The sequence below is a fragment of the Sciurus vulgaris genome (assembly GCF_902686455.1).
Source record: "Sciurus vulgaris genome assembly, chromosome: 4".
NCBI lineage: Eukaryota > Metazoa > Chordata > Mammalia > Rodentia > Sciuridae > Sciurus > Sciurus vulgaris.
The window spans coordinates 38227197-38248740 of record NC_136464.1 but is presented as its reverse complement, the minus strand read 5'-3'; the positions used below and the strand labels follow the sequence as shown (position 1 = coordinate 38248740).

General features: G+C 30.8%; 1 protein-coding gene and 1 long non-coding RNA gene across 5 annotated transcripts in view; one reads left to right on the top strand and one right to left on the bottom strand.

Annotated features, from left to right (window-relative positions):
• The window catches only part of HECTD2 (HECT domain E3 ubiquitin protein ligase 2), an 81746-nt gene that overhangs the window by 47592 nt on the left and 12610 nt on the right, over window positions 1-21544 (top strand). For 2 of the 3 annotated variants that reach the window (XM_079138215.1, XM_079138216.1), the window contains exons 3-14: window positions 803-941; window positions 1681-1783; window positions 2170-2259; window positions 7862-7926; window positions 9566-9611; window positions 10955-11064; window positions 12486-12634; window positions 13209-13332; window positions 15770-15866; window positions 18897-19004; window positions 19867-19999; window positions 20989-21077. In XM_079138215.1, coding sequence (XP_078994341.1) covers window positions 803-941; window positions 1681-1783; window positions 2170-2259; window positions 7862-7926; window positions 9566-9611; window positions 10955-11064; window positions 12486-12634; window positions 13209-13332; window positions 15770-15866; window positions 18897-19004; window positions 19867-19999; window positions 20989-21077 — 1253 coding nt within the window. Of the gene's footprint in view, window positions 1-802; window positions 942-1680; window positions 1784-2169; window positions 2260-7861; window positions 7927-9565; window positions 9612-10954; window positions 11065-12485; window positions 12635-13208; window positions 13333-15769; window positions 15867-18896; window positions 19005-19866; window positions 20000-20988; window positions 21078-21544 lie in introns of those variants that run through there. The other variant, XR_013763541.1, reaches the window with a different exon arrangement.
• LOC306660138 overlaps window positions 2268-21544 on the bottom strand; it is a 115228-nt gene continuing 95951 nt past the window's right edge. For both annotated transcript variants that reach the window (XR_013763556.1, XR_013763557.1), the window contains exons 2-4: window positions 9280-9359; window positions 9060-9154; window positions 2268-2767 (exon numbers count right to left, since the gene is read on the bottom strand). This is a non-coding gene — a long non-coding RNA (uncharacterized lncRNA). The remainder of the gene's footprint in view (window positions 2768-9059; window positions 9155-9279; window positions 9360-21544) is intronic.

Below are 21544 nucleotides of genomic sequence, written 5' to 3'. Positions count from 1 at the left end.
TGGAAATAGCACTTTAGATGGGCAAGACTCTGGGTTTGATCCCTAGTACCTCCAGAAAGGAACAAAGAAGCAAAAGTATACAGCCTTAAGAGACCCAAAAGATGAAAAGAAGAAAATGTGTAAAATTTAGAGAGAAATGAAAAAAGAAATAAAAAGAATTTGAGAGAAATTAGAAAATAGGCAGAAACTCTTCAACTTGTGGGTAATTGGAGCAAAGGGAAGGCTGGTAATACTCTATTCCTTAACAAGTTAGTGATTTCAAAGATTATAAGTTTGCCTTTAATAACTCATTAAACCATACATTTGTTTTGAGGCTTTTTTCTATATATGTTTTATTTTACAATTAATAGATTATGATATATAACAAAAGGACAAGCAGCACCTTGGTGAATATTTCCCCAAAAGGAAAAGTGTTTAAAAATGTCATGCTAATGCTCCAACAAAGAATTACAGAGGACATATATGACTTGCATTTATTAAAAAAGCTTATAAACATTAATGTTGAGCCTCACTAAAGTATTCCTTCAAAGACAACTTTTAGGTGAGGAGGGAGATAGGGAAAAGCTTTATTAAGTACTTACCTGGAGGTAAGGTACAGCCTAACAGCTATTGTGAAATGAAAGAGTGGGGATAAGACCATTAGTAGGTGCACTTCACTATGATAGGTTTTTCTGTTACATGATCCCAGAATGAATACAATACAAAATAGTTTGTTTTCTGTTCATGTTGAATTAGCCTGGCACTTTTTAATTTGGAAGGATTTTGTGACTAATAATATTGAATACTTTCTTATACTTCACAGTAAGAGACCTACCACCAGTTTGCCTTGATGTTAGACAAAAGCAGCGTATCCCTATAGATACATTATCATCTGAAACGAAGGCCCCAATCCCTGCAGAACCTGTCCTTCCTGTCCAGCCCAAAACTATGAAAGATTTTCAGTAAGTTTCAACTCATTCTTCCATATAGACCTAGTGTCATCTGCATGTCAGGGCTTTATTTGATTTAATATCTTTGCGTGAGAAATTAATTGAACTTGTGGGTCATTATTAGCCAAGAAAGAAGACAGAAAAGACAAGATGTCTTTTGGAAGGTGTCTAGTGGAAGGTGAAAACCAATGCATGAATAACAATTTAGGCTTAGATATGTTGTAACAAAAGAAAGGAAACACTTAAGAAAGAGAATCTGAGTCTAAACAGGCAAAAAAAAAAAAAAAAGATAAAGGTGATGATAAAGTAATAAAATGTTTTCATTTTAAGAAATAAGAATTCAGCTACTATGCAGTGTTCTATGAAATATGTTACTATTCAGAAAACAAAAATGCATAATTTGAAGGACTTGATGGGAATAAGAAAGCAGAGACACAAAGTGTAAACAAAATCTCCAGAAGTTTGACTATGAAAGAAAGGAAAGAGAGTAATAATTAGAAGGGACATGTCAAGAATAAGCTTTTTTTAAAAGTGGGTAAATGGGAAACTTGAAACCGAATTAACCTTTTAATCCAGTTAAGAATTATAAATTCACAAACCATATTTTCATTAACTAACTGGGAGAGCTTTCTTTATTCTGTTTCAGTATTTTAAATTGCATATTTGGTGACATATATTTGTATAAAGGAATGCTGTGTCTATCTGAATAATATTTCTATCTATATATGATAAATATGTGTTTTCATTTTAGGGAAGATATGGAAAAAGTTAAGTCTACAGGAGATTGGAAAACAGTACATGATTTTTATCTCACAACATTTGATTCTTTCCCAGGATTAAATACTATATTTAAGGTAATAATACATGAAACAAATTTTTAATTCACTCTTAGTTTAAAATTTTCCCAAAAAGATATGGCAGTTACCTCATTTTCTACACAATATTGATTTAAACAACTTTACAAAAAGCATATATATATGTATTGATTTTTGAATTATATGTATTACATATTTATTGGTACTATTATTAATATTTGATCTAGTTCTTTAATTTTCAAAAAAGAAAGTTATTGAAATAGTCCTTACACATTCATTTTTTATTTTCAGCAATTTGCCCTGATAGTTCTTTTTTATCATCAGACCACAAAATAGAAAATTTCCCGAAGTAGTATGGTTCAAATAATTACTAAGAGCAATTCTTAAAATGTTGTATAAATTTAATTCTTTAATTGAATTTGCAGAAAGATGCTACTGCCTCATTTAATACCATTGATGACTCTGGGATTAATGCTAAATTTGTGAATGCTGTATATGATGCCTTACTTAATACTGTGAGTATTATTTATGAAAACATTTAAATAGTATAATTATTTGTCTCTTCTATATTTCAAGTAAATCCACATAAACATTGTAAAAATCAACTTGTAGTGTAATTGCATAGAAACTCTGTAGAAAATTATATTTACGGTAATTTTTTAGTATATACACTTGGAACTCTCAGAAAGTTAGGTCATTTTATTCTCTTATTTTTCTGATTAACTGAGAACTGTACAAAATGCTTGCACATACAGTCTTTGTTTAGAAAGACTTGCTGTCATCATGGTGCACTTATTTAGGAAAAGAAGGTAAGTGATTATATTGGAATTGTACTGATAGATCAGTGGTTCTCAAACTTTAGCATGTATGAGTCATAAGAAGTGCTTATTATAATACAGAGTTTCAGATACTGTAGGTTGTTCTGGGTAGAACACAAAATTTTCATTTCTTACAAGTTTCTGGATATATTGATGCTCCTAATCCAAGGATGACATTTTGAGAATCTCAGAGCTATAGATCAGTCTGTGAAAAATTGATATCCTTTCAGTTCGTCAGCATGGTACATCCCTCCAATTACCTTCAATTTCAGTAGTTTTGAATTTTCTTCTGGGTAGAGGTGTTTTACATTTCTTGTTACATTTATTTCTAGGTACTTGATTTTTTTAATGCTACTATAATTTCATTTTTTAGCTGAGACTAATATATGGCAATGCTTTCATGTATTTATCTGGTTACCTTGCTAAATTCACTCATTAATTCTAATAGTATATCAATAAATTCACTTTGATTTTCTATGTACATAATCATATCATTTGTGGAGAAATACAGATTTTTATCTCTTTTCAATTCTTATATCTTGAATAGTTGTTGTATATATTTGCCTTATTGCACTGGTTAGGATCTCATACAATTTCCTATAAAAGAAGTAATAGCAGACTTCTTTATCTTATTTGCAATCTGAGTACCTCATTGTTAAATATGTGAAAAGGGTACCTAATATCATTTGTCAACAAAGCAGTGAAATAACTTTACATATTCATTGAATTCAATAAAAATTTTGCAAAACTTTATCAAGTATTAGCAATATTTTACAACAGTTGGAATTTTCATATCCCAATGAAGCAAATGTAAATAGGTACAAACACTTTGAAAAACTACTTGGTATTATATACTATCACTAAGCATATGCATACACTGTGACCCAGTAGTTCTACCATTATATACACTTCTCTGACTTCTTTTGACTTGGAACGATGTTAAAATTTTAAAATATATCTCAAATAAGTAAACCTAACTATATTTTGAATACCATATTTAAAAAAACTCAGCAAGATAACTTTTACCCACAGTACTTTAGCTATAGATCTTCAATTTAAAAATACAAAAAAAAAAATAAAACCTCTCAAAAATTATAAACAAATTTTCAGCTTTTCTTGTTTGTTTGTTCATTTGTTTCCTTACTGGTAGGGGTTAACTTTCTATGTATTGTTGAACTAAACAAATAAGTAAACATATTTAAGATGCTGACTATTGTGTTTCTCACTGTTAGAGAAAGGAGATACAAATATGGAATTATGGGATGGTAGAAGGCTAAAAATAACCATGGTTGTTGAATTGAAATTAGTGACATCATGATGAACTTGTTTTTTAATAGATTTAAATGCACACATGTGCATATATCTGTGTGTCCTAGCCCTATGCACTGAAAAGACCTAGAAGCAATAACACCCCACTAGCAGTGAGCACTACAGCTTATATATCTTTACTTCTAAATACCATTCCCAGCTGGGGACAGTGTCACACACCTGTAATCCCAGCACCTCTGTAAGCTGAGACAGGAGGATCGTGAGTTCAAAGCCAGCCTCAGAAAAAGCAAGGCTTACTAAGCAACTCAGTGAGAGCCTGTCTCTAAATAAAATAGCAAATAGTATTGGGGATGTGGTTCGGTGGTCAGGTGCCCCTGAGTTCAACCCCTGGTACCAAAAAAAAAAAAAAAATTTGCCATTCCCACTGAAAGGAATTAGAGTTCATTAGAGAAATAGCTAATTTCATGACTTGCAGGAAAGTACAAGATGAACCTGTAGTTTCTAGTTTCTCACCATTAGTTATGATGTTAGCTGTAGGTTTCTTATGGATGCTATTTATCAAATTGAGAAAAATCTGTATTCCTAATTTGCTGATAGTTTTTATCATTAACGAGTGTTGGATTTTTGAAAATAACTTATTTGTATCAATATAGTCATATAGTTTTTCTTCAGTTTGTTGATAAAATGAATTACATAAATTGATTTTCAAGTTTTGAACCAACCCTGTATACCTGGAATAAATACCACTTGGTAGTGGTGTTTTTGGGTCAGTTTGCTAATATTTTGTGAAGTGTTTTGCATCTATGTTCATGAGAGGTGGTCCATAATTTTTTCTTTTGTGACACATCTTTCTCTGACATAGATATTAGGGTAATGCTGCCCTCACAGAATCAGAAAGTATTCTCTCTGCTGCTATTTCCTGGGAAAAGCTGTAAAGAAATGATATCGCCTCTTCCTTTAATGTTTGGTAGAATTCACCAGTAACACAACGTGGGCCTGGTGCTTTCTGTTTTTGAACTTTGTCAGTTATTGATTCTGTTAGGCCTGATAGGTACAGGCCTTTTCAGATGGTTTGTTTCTCTTTGTATGAATTTTGGTGTATGTGTTTTTCAAGAACACATCTAGGTTTTCAAAAATGTAGGCATGGACTTAACTCATAATAGTTCTTTATTATCTTTCTAATGCCCTTGTGATCAGAAGTAATCTTTTTCATTTCAGGTATAAGTAATTAATGTGCTCTCTCCCTTTCTTGATTTGTTTGGCTAGAAGTTTATAATTTTACTGAAGTCTTTTTGGGGGAGGCATCTAAATTTTTTTTGTGTGTGTGTTTTAATTTATGGGTTCTCTTTAGTTCTACAAGACAGCAGAATCCATTTTGATATAATTATACAAGCAGGGAATATATCTTATTCCAGTTAGAGTCCCAGTCTTATGGATGTACATGATAGCGGAATTCACTGTGTTGTTTTCATATATGTATACGGGGAAATTATGTCAAGTTTCATTCCACTATCTTTCCTTTGCATATCTCCCCTCTTACCTCCACTCCCCATTACTGAAGTCTTTTTAAATAAACATCTAAACATTTGATTTTGCTGCATTTTGAATTTTGATTTTCTCTTATAGTTCCATTTTCAATTTGATTGATTTCTACTCTTTTATTGTCTTTTCTTCTGCTTACTGTGAATTTCATTTGTTTTTTATTTTAGATTCCTAAAGTGTAAGTTTAAATAATTGATTTTAAGTAATTAAAAAATCAATGTCCAGTCTATACATTTCCTTCTGAGCTCTGCTTTTGCTATATCCCACTAATATTAATAATGTTTTAATTTTTTTACAAAGGTAAACATAAGCTTACCATATGATCCAGCAGTTGTGCTTCTAGGTATTTAGAGTTAAGAACTTATGTTCACCCAAAAAACTACATGCAAATGTTCATAGCACCTTTATTCATAATTGTCAAAAATTAGGAGCTTCCAAAATGTCCAGTAGGTAAATGGATAAGCACATTGTGGTGCATCTGTATTATGCAATACTATTCAGTGTAAAAAATAAGCTACCAAGCCACAAAAAAGACATGTGGAAACCCTAAATACATATTGCTAAGTGAAAGAAACAATCCTAAAAGGCTACACACAAATTAATCTAACTTTCAGGTATTTTGGAAAAGGCAGGGGTTTGGTGCAGAAAGAGGAAAGGGGGTGGTGAATGGGTGAAGCACAAATTTTTAAGGTGGTGAAACTATTCTGTATGGTACTATAAGGACAGAAAACATGACATTATGCATTTGTCAAAATCCATAGAACAATCAATACAAAAAGTGAACTCACATGTAAACTGAGGATCTTAGTTAATAAAAATGTATTAAATATTGGTTCATTAGTTATTACAAATGTTTCACATTAATGTACCGTACTAAAAAATAAGGAAAATTATATAAAGGATGGGTGAGGGTATGTATGGAAACTACTTTCTGTACACCTTTTCTGCAAACCTAAGACTGCTCTAAAAAAAATAGTCTATTACAAATAAAGAAAATGGTGTGAGCCTGTCCCAGAACCAGCTTCCCCCAAAGGCCATATCTGAGACAATTTGGCTATTAAAATGATCATAATGAATTATAACCACTGGGTGAAATAAGAATCTTTGAGTCTACACTGATAATAAATGATTGATAGATGATGGATAGAATGATAAATGTAGAATAAAGGAAAGAATTATGAACTAATAAATGTAAAAGGAATAGTGAAGTTTAAAAATTAAGATTTACAATCATAGTAAGAATTGATTCAATCATTATCTTCACTAGTTGGTTGAATCACCAAACTGACAGCTGGCATCGAGTGCTTCTTTGTGTGACATACTTAGATGCATTGTTTTTTAAGTCTTCTTGCCAAAACTATACTTAGGATAAAAATAGCAGGAAAAAAAATTAGGAGATATTCAGCAAAACAAATGACATAACACAAATACACACAGACTTACATACATACACACACACATACACACTGAGAAGCAGTTTTGAAATCTAATTCTCTTGAGGTAAATGAACTAGGGAAATGTAGGACTGTCAGTGGTGTTGAGTGTCTTTCTGAGATTCATGATCATAAACTTTGTACTCTTTATTCTACAACTTTCCATTGCTCAGAACAGTCACTAAATAAGTGGTTGAGCAGAAGTAGTATTTGCATTCAGGTATGAAGGATCACTGTTAGCAGAGGAAAAGAAAGGAATGATACCTTAAACACACACACAAACACACATAGCATAAAAGACCAGGTGAGTATTGACAAATGTGTCCTTACAAGTCATGGTCATGGTTTTTAAATAAATCCATAGTAAGTGCTCCTGGGTTTTTTTGGCATTTGCCTTTTTCATATAACAACATAACCCACAAATAAAATTTTTCTGATTATTTGAAGCTTCTAGTTAATTTTTATTTTATTATTTATTATAATTGAAGTACTATCTAGATGGTATTTCATTTTCATTCTTATTTGAATGCTTGTAAATAAGATTGTTAAAAAATATTTAATTATAAGAAATGTTATACCTTTTCCGAATATATTGTAAAGAATAATGGAAAAAATTAGCTTACATTTTTAATTAAACATAATTTGGTTGCACTTAATGAATTGTTAGTTTAAATGTTAATTGTAACTTGTTAGGACTAAATATATTCAAAATATATACAGTCATATTAAATTGGCAGATTCACTACTATTGGGCATGTTCATGATTTTAAGGTTAAAAGTCAGGAAAAGTGAAATTGTTTTTCAGTTATATATAACTATTTTTGGTAATCAAAGGACCACCATATATATTTGTGTAAATTGTACATTATACATCAAAGGGAGCATTCTCATTGTAATTGTATGTCATTGGTGCTCCCTAGAATTTTCACATGTAAAATGGATCTACTTTGTCAGTCCTCAGTCATCAATTCTGATTTTAGTTATTGAAACAGTTCTAAAGTCACCCAAATAGCTAATACTAATTACTGTGCCTTATAATTTTCTTTTGCCTACAGCCTCAAGATATTCAGAAGACAGTATTAAAGGGAATCATTAACAGCCTATTACGAGAATGGAAAGGGTAATTGTAACTAATATGTAATAAGTATATATGATTAATTTACTTATCTCATATGTCTTTAGTTTATGTGAATGTATTTCACTATCAGGAGATACTTTAGTTGAATTATAATTATAACATGGATGAGAAAGGGATTATAAGCCATTTTCAAGAAAACTGACATAAGATTTGTGAATCTCAGCAGGATCCATACATAGACAGGAATGAAGAAAATCTGTGACTCTTAAAATTGTATGTAAAGTGTTTTGCATATAGATATATGTGGTTTACAAACACTGGATGGGTACTAATCAGTAACCTAAGTGAAATAATATGCTCATTATATTTAACTGTGGGCTTCCTGGTAGCCAGAGATAACTTGAGAAAATCAGTTATTGGCCTCAGAAAGAAGAAATTCTTGTTACTTCTCAGTTAACTATCTCAGGACTGAAAAAATGAGGCCAAACTGGGAGCTAGATACTTTGAGTATTTTAATAAAAATATCATCAAAAACATTGTAACCTGCTCATACTCCTTGTTGCCTGTGCCTGATAATTCATGTGGGCATAAATGACACTGTTAGCAAAATAAAGTCCTAGGTAGACCAGGCAAGGACTTGGAATTAGAAGTGATAGATTAGAAATAGATACTGAGTGGTTGAGAAAGAAATACTCATCAAATATGTGAATAACAAAAGCTTTAATATCAGTGTTTTTTCAATCCAGGATCCCAGTAAGGATCTTGAATTGCATCTGGTTGTCATATAGGTGAAACATATTTAATTCAAAAAGTTACTTTTGGGCTGGGCACAGTGGTGCACACCTATAATCCCAGCGGCTCAGGAGGCTGAGGCAGGAAGATTACAAGTTGCCAGCCTCAGCAAAAATCAAGACAGTAAGAACTCAGTGAGACCCTGACTCTAAATAAAATAGAAAATAGGGCTGGGGATGTGGCTCAGTGGTCAAGTGCCCCTGAGCTCAATCCTTGGTGCCCTTCCCAAAAAAGAAAGTTATTTCTGGGTATCTGTGAGAGTATCAAATAGGTCTTAAGCAATTGAGAAACAATTATTAGCCTTGGGAATAACATAAGTTCTCAGTGAACTCTGATGATGTGAAAATCTAGATTAATATGGAAAAGCAATTTAAATTACTTACTTTTCAGAGATATCCAAAATATGATTCTTTTGATTAGAAACATTCTAGATGCATTCAAAGTATGATTTGATTTGCAGACATTTCTGTACCTGTCACTTCAGGAATGAACCTGTAAACAAAAACATATTTTCTTTCTTTAATGAATAAATATTAAGTACAGATTGTCCCTTATTAAAACAAAAACACAAGAATGTAAAATTGAAGATTATTAGACACTTACCTATTTCCAGAGTTAGAATTTACCTCACAAAATGTTATTGCTTTTAGTTAACTCAGTCTTTAGATATCTTCAGAATCAACCTAGGATAGATACAGAAAAATTTATATTCCAGCATATTAGAGACATGTTGCTATTTCAGTAATAATATTATTTTCATTTAAGGTTTGTTGTTTGTTTGCTTTGTGCTTTTCTCAGTTCTTATAGGAACATTTATTGGTCATTTTCAGTTAGATACTAGGAGATTAAAACATTCATCTGTCATCAGTTTTGCTTGTTTCTGTTTCAGCCCACGAACAAAAGATGATCTTAGAGCGTATTTCATACTTTTACAGGTAAGAGAGAAAGAATTTATTGAAAATTGTCTAATTCAGATCTCAATGTGTACATATGTAAATGAAATGATGTCAAATGATATCGTTTTGGTCAATGTTATTGATGCTTTTTAGAGATGTAATTACTTGTAACCATGGATTTAATGCTATAACAAACATTCAGAAGCTAAAGTATGGAGGATTAAAATTTTAATAAAGTTCTTGACTAGCTGCCATAGTATTTGGGAACAAACCAAATAACAGTACTTCTTCCTTCTCCTTTCAAATCACCTTTCTTTCAACTAACCTTAATGAGCTCTAGGATGTTTTCTTAGCAGCATACTACACTCATTTTATTCTTTAGAGTTTATAAAAATTGTTCATGTATATTAATTCAAAGGTAAAAATATATTAAATAAGATACAGTGCTTAGTTCAATAATATGATGCTATAAAATCAATATTATGCCCAGTAAAAAAGAGAAAGGAAGACAGAGCAAAAAAGAGAAATGGAAAGGGAGAGAAAAAATGGTCAAAAGGAGTTAAGAAGAGAGAGCAATAATCTCTGTTCATGATAATCTTATTCTTCTCTGGAGCCATCACTACATGAAGTTATCGAGTAGGGTTATTCCCTAATTTTGAATTGTCCTGCGAGTAAATCAGTTTTGAAAAACACATGGTACTTTCTTGTTTTTCACAATTTTATTTTTCAATTATATTCATTTTTTACAGGAAATTATGAAATATGCATTGTGGTAAAGTTTTACATTTTGGGAACATTAGTGGAGGTTTTGCTTAGCACTCGTTCAGTGTCCCTTTCACATTTAAAAGTTGTTAGAAGCAATTATGAGATCCCCTCTTATTCTTTGTGAGATATGCAGCTGACTTTCACAATGGCAGAAATTTCACTACTAGCTTTTTTTTCACTTCTCTAGCATTTTTAAAATTAAAGAAAACCTGCATTTTTTATTTAATTGGAAAATAGTGATCGTCAGCATTTATGAAGGCATGGAACTAGGTGTTTTACATACATTTTCCTTTTTAAGTACGCAAAAAACAACTCTTAAGATGGATACAATTATTCCCATTTTACAGATGAGGAAATTGACAAAGTTTAAGGAATATACCTAAATATACACTGTTAGTAAGTAGTAGAATTGGCCCTCAGACCTAGATCTTTCTTAACTCCAAAGTCCATGCTCTTTTCACTGTTATCACAGTATAAATCAGTTTCTGATTTATAACTAAATAACAGTATTTTATAATCTCAAATTTAGTTTCCTGGACTTTTCAATTAACTCATTTAGTGTGTTTCCTTTTACATGTTAACAAAATTTTAATACAATTATTTTTAATATCTTTCAGAATCCTCAATTTAATAACACATCTACGTATGTCATCTGTGCTCACTTGCTACGACAGATAGCTACCTTAGTGGAAGCTGACCATCATTTCCTAGTTCACTGGTTTAAAAAGTAAATCATTCTATAATATTAAGAACTTTTATAATCTCACAGTTTGATATTAATAATTTTACAATAAAATATATTTGAATGACTTTAGGTCTTTAGAAATGATGCTTTTATAATTCATAATGCTTCAAAAGCCAATTATAAAAATATACGGTAATACTACAAAAATGATAATTACAAATGTTTTTAGTGTAAGTAACCATTTTGCTTGTATAAGCTGTTGAGAATTTCTGTACACTGCTTTCATTTTTTATATAGCACATTCATATTGTTGTTTTTCATGTATCTCAAAGATGGTACCTGGGTTTTTCCAGACCTTACTATTTTAATGTATGTCCTTTCTATTTCCTATATAGTTGACTTATAGCAAAGTTCATCATTATTTACATGGTGCTTCCTCCTCAACTAAAAACATCATTATTAAAATATAGATTAGTCGTCAACATCAAGTTGTAGAAGCACAATACTCTTTTTTTACAGAACTGTATCTGTATTAAGACTTTTCTCCATGATAAATAAAAGCTAAAAAGGCAAAATATTTCCAAAATGAACTTTAAATTCAGTCAGTTCTTATTATTCACAATATTCTACAAAGTCATAACAAACACCAAATTAACAAATACTGACTAAGCCAGTGCTCCTTAGGAAAATACAGGGTTTCAAGTTCCCAGGAGTTTCTAATCACATTTTTGTCAATCAATCAATGCACAACTTTGCTTTATGAATGTTCTGCTTTTAAAACACCTAGACTGTTGATTCATTAACATTGAACTCAGCAGTATGATTTTGCCTGTTTGAAACTTAATCTAATACATATTTTCTCCATAAGGTACATCATACCCTTCTTGTTCATAGGAACACTAGATAGCAATTTGTTACTATAGTTAAAGGTCATTTTGAAATAGCAATCTCACCCAAAACACACAAAAAATATGAAAAACACGCTATTAGATTGTGAAAAGGACATTTGTTTACACTATGAGAGCTAAAATAAGAAAGCAGAGCGCCTAACTTTATTTGACCTCAGCTGGGAATGTGCATGACACTCAAAATATTCACCATTTTTTTGCATGTTCACCAATGAACACAAAAACACAAGTATTGATTTGGGGGTTGCAATTAAATATTAGCAAGTAGGCAAATTTGCATGTACAAACTCTGTGAATAATGAAGATTAAGTAACTATTCAAAGTCTTAAAAATTTAATTGTTAACCTTATAATAATATTGGTATTTATTTCTTAATTAAGAAACCATATTCAAGGTAAGATTTTATCTTTTCAAATATTTGGCATCTTAAAAAATAGAATTTGAGAGGCTAGTCTAAAATTTTATGTGTGTAGGATATAGTTTGATATCTTATAAATATATTGCCAAATTTTAAAATGTGAATTTTGATTAGAATTATTTCAAAATCTTTACCAGATTATCACAGAAGAGGTTCAAACAATTGGTAGAGAGATTGCTGCAATTTATTTCTTTACGCCTGTTTCCTGCAAAGCCTGAAGAATTTCCCCCTATAGCAAAGTGTTCCTGGTGGATTCCATCAGCATCTAAAGTGTTGGCTTTACTTAGTACGTTTTTATTATTCTATCATTTTCTTTGCTTTTATTAAATCTTAGGGACATTCCTTAAGGATCTCAAGTACTGTAGAATCAATCTTAAATTTTAAACAATTCCTATGAAGGAAAAGAATTATTTTGTTTTGATAATGGATTTCACAGGTAGTTTAGAAGCATGAAAATAGCTTTATACCTTTTACCGAGCAATATTCTGTATTATAGTATTATAATTTGCTAAGTGTGATTCCTGAGAAAACATGAACTTTAGTTACTAAGGACTCTTAGGAAAGAATTCACTGATAGGGAAATATATGAATAAATGGCCATCTGCCTGCTCTTTTTAGTACTTTTATGATTCACATAGCAAGTTTTTTTTTTTTTTTTTTTTTTTTAAGTAAGAAATTGTTAGCTGCACTTTGACTATAATGTTAAAATTACTTTTTTTCATTTGGAACTGTGGTTGTTTAAAATAGGAGTTTTTAAAAAAGGTCAAGGAAAGCAGCTGGAATTTAAATGGTGTTTTATTATTAGAATGAAATTATGTGCATGTTAGAAAAGATCATTATGTTAGAATTTATCTTTACAGATACTGCAAACAATTTGGTTGATCCTCCCCTTATTCCTTATACTGATTTCTATAATTCTACATTGGATCACATTGATCTCATGGAAGAATATCATACTTGGCAGAGCTTTGGAAACTCTCACAGGTAACATTTAATTATTCACCTAAATGAAATACTATTCAAAATAATGATTGGATTTTAAGTTTATATAAATAAAATATCTATATCTATATATAGGTATATAGTTATAGATATACACACACACACCTTTGCATATAAACCTACATAATTTAGATATCCAGCCTTGAAATATCATTGTATTTGTTAAAGCATTTTCTTTTTCTGCTATATTTTGAATTATAATATACATGTTAATTTGGTTTTAATTTGGTTAATAGCATCTTTTCAAGAAGGGAAAGATCCTGTTCTAGTTTGCAGTGTCTTTTATCTTATTGCTCTTTATGCTATCATCTAGCACAGGGATCATCAAATTTTTTTCTGTAAAGGACTAAATGGTAAATATTTTCAGTTCTGTGAGCTATACAGATTGTTTTGTTATTTTAGCACAAAACCAGCCTTAGATGACATATAAATGAATGAGTACATTTGTATTCCATATAACTTCATTTACAAAAACAGGTAGTAGACCATATTTATCCTGGGGAACACGGTTTGCCAGTGCCCAGTCTAATACATTGATCACATAAAGATGTACACATAAACACACACACACACACACACACACACACACACACACACACACACACACTCACTCCTTTCATCCCTTGCTCTGTAGAAAAAGTGTCCATTAGATACAGTACAAAAGGAACAGATATTACAGAGAAAGGGCTTCACTACAGATTACTTACAGTAGTAGATTTTCAGAATACCTGATCAGATTTTTTAATATACTACACTTTATATTCACAGTTCTAGTTTGGATTAAACCAAAAAGACTATCCCAAACATAATTTATTCCCGTGCCATGAGATATCCAGGACGTTGCCATATTTTAAAGCTGACTGAGTAAGAGATATGGTTTAGATATATATAAGCTCAAAACCCCAGATTAGTTTAATTGGTTAAACTTTCTAGGGCCTTCCAAGATATCAAAATTGACCTAGAACACAGAATGGCCTTCCAGAGATGTCTCAGTCCACATCTGAACACTCAGGACTGAACAAAAATTGTTCTGGGAATTCTAATCAGTCGATGGATGTTTTCTTGGCAAAGTTTGTTTTGCAAAGATAAACTTTTCCCTCCCATTTTAATATAATCTTAACCATAAAATGATTCCCATAGTTGTGCATATTTCAATGACATTGTTTAATACAGAGCTTCCTCTTACCACTAGAATGAGTTACATAGAAGTTTTTTTTTTTTATTGTAAACAAATGGGATACATGTTGTTTCTCTGTTTGTACATGGCGTAAAGGCATACCATTTGTGTAATCATAAATTTACATAGGGTAATACATAGAAGTTTTGATAATATATCCGTCAGCCCTTGACACCACCCTGAACATGAAGTGGGACCTAGAATCTTAACCAGGGCAAGTTGCCTCTGATCATGAGCAGCCTCATCTGTTTCTCTGGGTGTTTCACATACATAGTATCTTTTTTCAAGGGAAAGGTTGAGAAGCAGTGTTTTAAAGTACATAATAAAACCAACCTATATCCTGCTGAATTCATTGCATTTTCTTGGATTTCTAAATTTTGGATTGATATTAGTGATTCAAAATTATAATGCACTACTACTGAACAATTCCACCTGTTTATTAACAGCTCTGTCCCAGATCAAAAGCTATCTTATCTTCAGTTAACATGAGGCCTATCTCCTTTTTCCGCATGTCTTCATTACACCCAGATGTTCCACCTGACTGTGCTCAGATGGTTTCCAACTATAACTGATAGATTCATTGCAGTCACTTCTGATAGGAGTCTAACTCCTAAAGTGTTGTTGCTGCCATACCCATTCTTTCTAAATGCATTTCTATCTGTGTAGTTTGTGGCTTTTGTACATAAGAAGGACTCTGACCCAGGAGAGACATAATTTTCATAACTTTTGATAGTAATGTTATGCTTTTACAATTACATACCGCTTCCTATCACTATACTATTAAATACAGCACTGATTTTTATTTTTCCTAATTTTTATTTTATTTGGTCTTAAATTTATTACTTTGCTTTTTGTGTACTGTGGTTATTGCTATATTCCTAAGCCTTCTTCATCAACACTTCTGCCTCTTGGTTCTGATGCTGGCCATGTTTTTCACAGGTGATCATATATAGGTGACTATGTAAACTGAAGTTATTTGTATAAACAATGTACATGATTAGCCCACATTTCAGAAAATTAGATGTAGCGTCCTTTAGAGAATGAAGGCACTGCACATGTAGTAATGATACATTCTTCACAGGGCTATGGGAATTAAAAGGTGCACATAAAATCATTTCGTAAATGGTAAAACACAATACAAGAGTAATGTTTTATATTGTTAGAAGGGGTACCTAGATTCCCTTAGTGTAATTTTGCTAAAAATACACCATTTTGCTTTTTCTGTTTTCACTTGTTGAGCAGGTTTTCCTTCTGTCAGTACCCATTCGTTATTTCTATAGCTGCAAAAAAAATCATTATTCAGAGAGACTCAGAACAACAGATGATAAGCATCGCAAGGGTAAGCCAGCTATAAAAACATATTTATGCTGACTATAATCAATATAGTAAATAATTTAATAAGTCAAATGTCTTGTGAATTGTTCTAGTGTAATCAGGAAATGTTAAAAGTAAAATTCATATCCTAGTCCCCCCAAAAGGGCTTAAACCTGTTCACATGGGAGATAAGACACCCCTCATCAAATCAACTTCTCATTATATTTATAAATATAGCAGAAGATTAAATGTTTCTCACAGATCCAAATTTACAGGGAGCTTGTTGAACCTTGTAGAGCTTCTGCTCCAGGTAACCAGCAAAACATCAGTGAAAACTACAGCGAGGAAAGGAGAGTCCTTAAACAAATCACTCAAACCAATTGCAACATTTTCAAGGTTTTATGAAAATCAAAATCAACCAAAAAATTAGAAAATGTAACAAGAAGCATACATCTTGGAGAACTGAGAAATACGCCCAGAGAAGGCAAAAGGTATTTTATTGGTTTTTAGGAAACCAGAATGCATGGAGGCTTATAGAAGCTGGGATTATAGTCAGGCTGACTTTAGGCAAATTGTAAAGCAAGATGAAGTTTATCTCTGGGCCTATCCATACCACTCCCTACTACTTTGGTTAGCACAGCACAATAAAGTTATGTACTTTAATAGAAACCAGATGCAATGAATTTTTAATTAGATTTCTAGACTATACATTTACATGCTTGTGTATTTCTTACATAACATGATTGCTCATAACTTTAAAAATTAAAGGGAAGCTTGACTATAGTCTTATAATAGGAAGAGAAGCATAGAGTAACAAGAAATGATTTCTGTGTCTTGTCCAAGAATATAAAAATAATCCTAAAGCATAAATTATAATATTTCAAAGTACTATAAATAAATGAGTTGTTTATTCTTAAGTAATTCATTCCAGAAGGTGAGTATTTTTTTCTATCACAGAGGAAGACAAAAGGTTTCAGTGACTGGTTACATCCCAAAGTAGCTTATTACAAGTATGGGTCTATTAGAAGAAATTTTATTACCTATGCCTTCCAAGAAATTCCAAAGTCACATTGTCCCCTTGAAGATTGAGTTTAAATAGGTATATTTAGCACCAGAATTGTTTTTTGAACTTGGTTAGATACTGGCTCAAAGATTAATCTGTATAGCTCATTTTGCATTTGTACAATGTCATGGGCTTTTTAGTCCTTTTTCAATTTGGGCTATTATTTTTTATATTTGTAAGAAACATCTAAAGAATTAGAAGTTTATCTAAATTTCTCTAGCATGTTTATGTCACTCACACTTAAGACCTTAAATATCATTTTGTGGATATTTTCTTTACTTAAAAGGAGAGTGGCAGGTATACAGTCACAGACTGCCTTTCACAGAGCATGGAAGCAAATAAATGAGTACAGATTGAAGAGTCAAATGGCATTAACGGTTCTTACAGATTTTTGCCAACATTTTAAATTATAAACTGCTGTACTACTTGGAATTAATGACTGATAAATATTTTTGACACAAGGACAGCCTTATAGGTAGTCAGTGTGAGCAGGAGCATATATGATAGTCTACAGTTGCAAAAGGGGCTCCCTGAGTGAGAACAACTTTCTCACTCAGATTGTCTACAATTCTATCATTGTTGGGTTTCTTTCATTTGGAGCATTTTCTAGGAAATATAAATTCCTGAGGAGTAGCCACTAAGCTTTTCTGCCATTTTCATCCTAGAATGCATTTATTTATTAGGTATTTCCACTGTGAGCACTTCCAAGAAGCTACACTAGGAATAGAAGACAGGAAAGTATAGGAAAATGTCCATGGCATAGGGCACTATCCCAGGAATATAGATGTCTTTGGTAAAGGAGGAACCAGAGAAGCAAAAGGCTTTAAACCTTCAGCATTCGATAATGGAGCAATGGGAAAGGCTCCGAATTATATAGTTTTATTATGGCAATATACAAAACCATAAGTAACTTCAAATCATATAGATTTAGGGTATTAGAATTTTATTAAAGTAAATTACGTATGTGTTTAAAGTGTCTGGAATGTTCATCTCTAATCTGTACAAAAATTAATTTTATTGTTACCAAAGAATATGAAGTAGTCCAATAAAGATTATTTAGGTGGATAAATACATAAGCATGTAGGTTTCATATGATAAATGACATTTAGATATCTTTGTGTGTATTTTTAATATGTTGATTTTTATATACTCAGTGCTTATATTTTGAAAACTCCTGAAAAATGAATTTCTAAAATCACCCATATCTCTATCACCCAAGCATAACTATTGTTAACATTTTAGTAAATTATCTTTTAATATTTTCCCTATATTATCTTTAAAAGTTAAGAGACTTGAAACAGTATTATACACATAGTTTTGTTTACTACTTTATTCAGATATGACCTTGTACTATTTACATAGTTGTTATGATCATTATTTTTTAGTACCTGCATTATATTCTGTCAAGTAGATATGTACTTATGCTATTTCTGAAGTTTTAAAGATAATACTGTGATGAACATCTAATGGTATAAAATATTTTCTGTCTTCAGAATTCCCAGAAGTGGAATTATTAGAACAAATGTATAAACATTGTTAAGGTCTTTAATAAATGTTGACCACTTTTTAAAAGTAGACTAATTGTGCTTTTAGAGTAAATTTAATGTCTGAAAAAGCTTAAGAAGTCCAGATTTATAATCAGAAGTACATACATTGTTTCAAATGTTACATTTTTACATTTGTATTTATTAAACAAAACTTTGGTATTTAGAAAATGAGACATATGGAAACTGTAATGTAACATTCTTTACTATAAGAGGTAAATTATTTTTGGTCCTCTATTTTGGGCCCCCTTTGATTATCACTGTTCTAAAATGAAGTTATAATAAGGCATTTTCACAAATCAAAATATATATGTAACTGGTCTTATGAATTGTTTATGGAGGTGGCATAGACAAGAAATAAGTTGATTTTGACTAATGTGTTTAAATGATTTAAATGAAATTATAGTTTTAAGTAAAATTGAAAATGTTTGCTTTCCTATTTAATTAGCAAAGTCTGGTGGATAAAGTATCTCGAAGACAGAGACCTGATATGAATATGTTATTTCTAAATATGAAAGTAAGGCGGACACATCTGGTTAGCGATTCACTTGATGAGGTATAATCTATTCCAAAATGGTATTAATTGATTAAATCTTTAAATTTTACAGTATGTTTTATTACTAAAATCTTAGTAAACTTTTTTATTTTTTCTGATGGTGCTTCCTTAAATTTTGATACAATAGCTAAAACCAATTCTCTATAATTGATACTTTGTATATTTATTTGTTTTCTTATTAATTCTCTAGAATGAATATTGATATTTTGTATATTTATTTGTTTCCTTATTAATTCTCTAGAAAAGGGTTTGATATAGAACACTTAAATTAGTAATTCATGTTTCTTACTATGTGTTCTGAATTCTAGACCCACCCATCTTTGCTACCCGTTCAGTGTGTAGCAAGTCATTTTAACTTCTCCAGGCCTCAGATTACTCATCTATGAAATTACAGGTCTGACTTTACAAGGAATATTGGGCCTATTCAGGTTCACACAAACATTGATTGCCTATATATGTATTATAAAGTTTCCTGCATGTATATTTCAGCCAGACCTTCATGTACCTATTAGAAAATAATAACTGATTTAGCTGTGACTTTTAAAGGTTTAGTGTTGAAGGAATGTTAAAAGAAAATGAGCTATTGTGTATTGTAGCTGCCAAATGAAAATTTTGGAGACATTTTGATACTTGGAAGCAGTAACCTGGGGCAAAGCACCTGACTTCTTAACTCATTTTCTTGTTCTATAAAAAAATTAACAACACCTAGCTTACAGTGTCTGGCAAATTTGTTGGATGGATGGGTGGGGCTTTGTGACATTGTAAATGAGATGAAGACTGCCTAACATGGTTCCCAGAATTTAAAAAGTTAATTCCCTTTTCACTGCCCTTTGTTCTCCTTTACTATATAATTTCTAAATAGTTAACCCGGAAAAGAGCAGACTTGAAAAAGAAGTTGAAAGTTACATTTGTAGGGGAAGCTGGTTTGGATATGGGTGGCTTGACTAAAGAGTGGTTCCTTCTTCTAATTCGCCAGATTTTTCATCCAGATTATGGTAAGGATTTAATTTCTATAAATAGTGTTTCTTCATAATCGTTAAGCATAAAGTAATAATGGTTATTTTTAACTAATATTTTATAAACTTTGACAGTCATAAATTTTGAATAATTATTTAAGAACTATTATTTACATTTAAAAAATTGACTAAATTGGTGATTGAAATGTTAGTTTTGTTACTGGGTATCCTACACAGAATGTATCCAGACTAAAAGTATGCATTTATGAGAAAATATCCATACCTTTTCTGAATAAGCCAAATGCATGAAAATTTAATTTTTCATTGAAATAAAGAACATTCAGAATTAAAAAACAAAGCTGTAGTTTTTACTGCACTATATTCGAAGCCATATTCATTAAATAATGAGTCATTTTAAGAAATGGGAATGCATGAATTATTTTTTAGGAAAAAAATGAACCTATGAAATTTAAATTTTATTTAGAGAAATCACCTATGTAATCCTTAGTATCTGTCAAATGTGTTTTTTCAAAGAAGAGTTTTTAGTGGTTTTCTTATTATTTCTTTGTTTTTTATATTATATATGTAGTTTTCTATATTTTCTATGTAATACAGGTAGATATAAAAATATATAAGATACTTTGGTAGTGGGAAATAGGGATGCTATAGATAAGTTGAAATCTCTGGATAATCATTTTATTCTGATCATACTTTTTAATTAAAATTCTAAAACTATAGTTTTATGAAGTAATCTGTTTATTTCAGTGCTTATCTTTTTACCCCATGTATCTAGTCTCAAGTCAAGATACCAGTGAACAATAAAATGCCGCTTTCATATATGTTATTTACACACATATCAAGGTTTACAAATTTATAGTCTGTTAAAGAATCTGTAGTTTTTAGATGGAAGATGGTTTGTAAAAGAAAATTGCTAAAATGATTTACTTCTAATCGATAATATGTACATTTTTACCACTTTGATTTTTTTTAATGAATCATACGAACAGAACTGTGTTTTCTTTTTTCAGGCATGTTCACATATCACAAGGATTCACACTGCCATTGGTTTAGCAGCTTTAAGTGTGATAACTATTCTGAATTTCGATTGGTTGGAATTGTATCCTTTAAACTTTCCACTAGGAGGTGCTAATAGACAAGAGATTTTAAAAGATTTTATTTATTTTGGAAAAGTATTCTTTTAGTAAATGAAGCATTCTTGTCAGATATATAGATTTTTCTCTCATCTTTATTACATGTAATATCACAGCTATATAGCTTCAGATTTAGGTTAGAAATGAATGATATTTTTCTAAAAATCTCTCAAAATAAAAGTTTTTAAAAATATTTTATATATAATCTAAATTATCAGAAATTTAAAACTTGAAAAATTAAAGTATTTTCCATTTATAATACTTTTGTGCTTTTATTTTGTGCTTATATCACTCAGCTAATAAATTGAAATTGTGGGAATTAAATCTAGCTCTATTATAAAACCCCAAATCTTGAGACATGAAAGAGAAATCCTTTAAAAAGTGAATATAATAGGAATGTATAAAGCATATAATATTATTTTGTAGTGTTTTT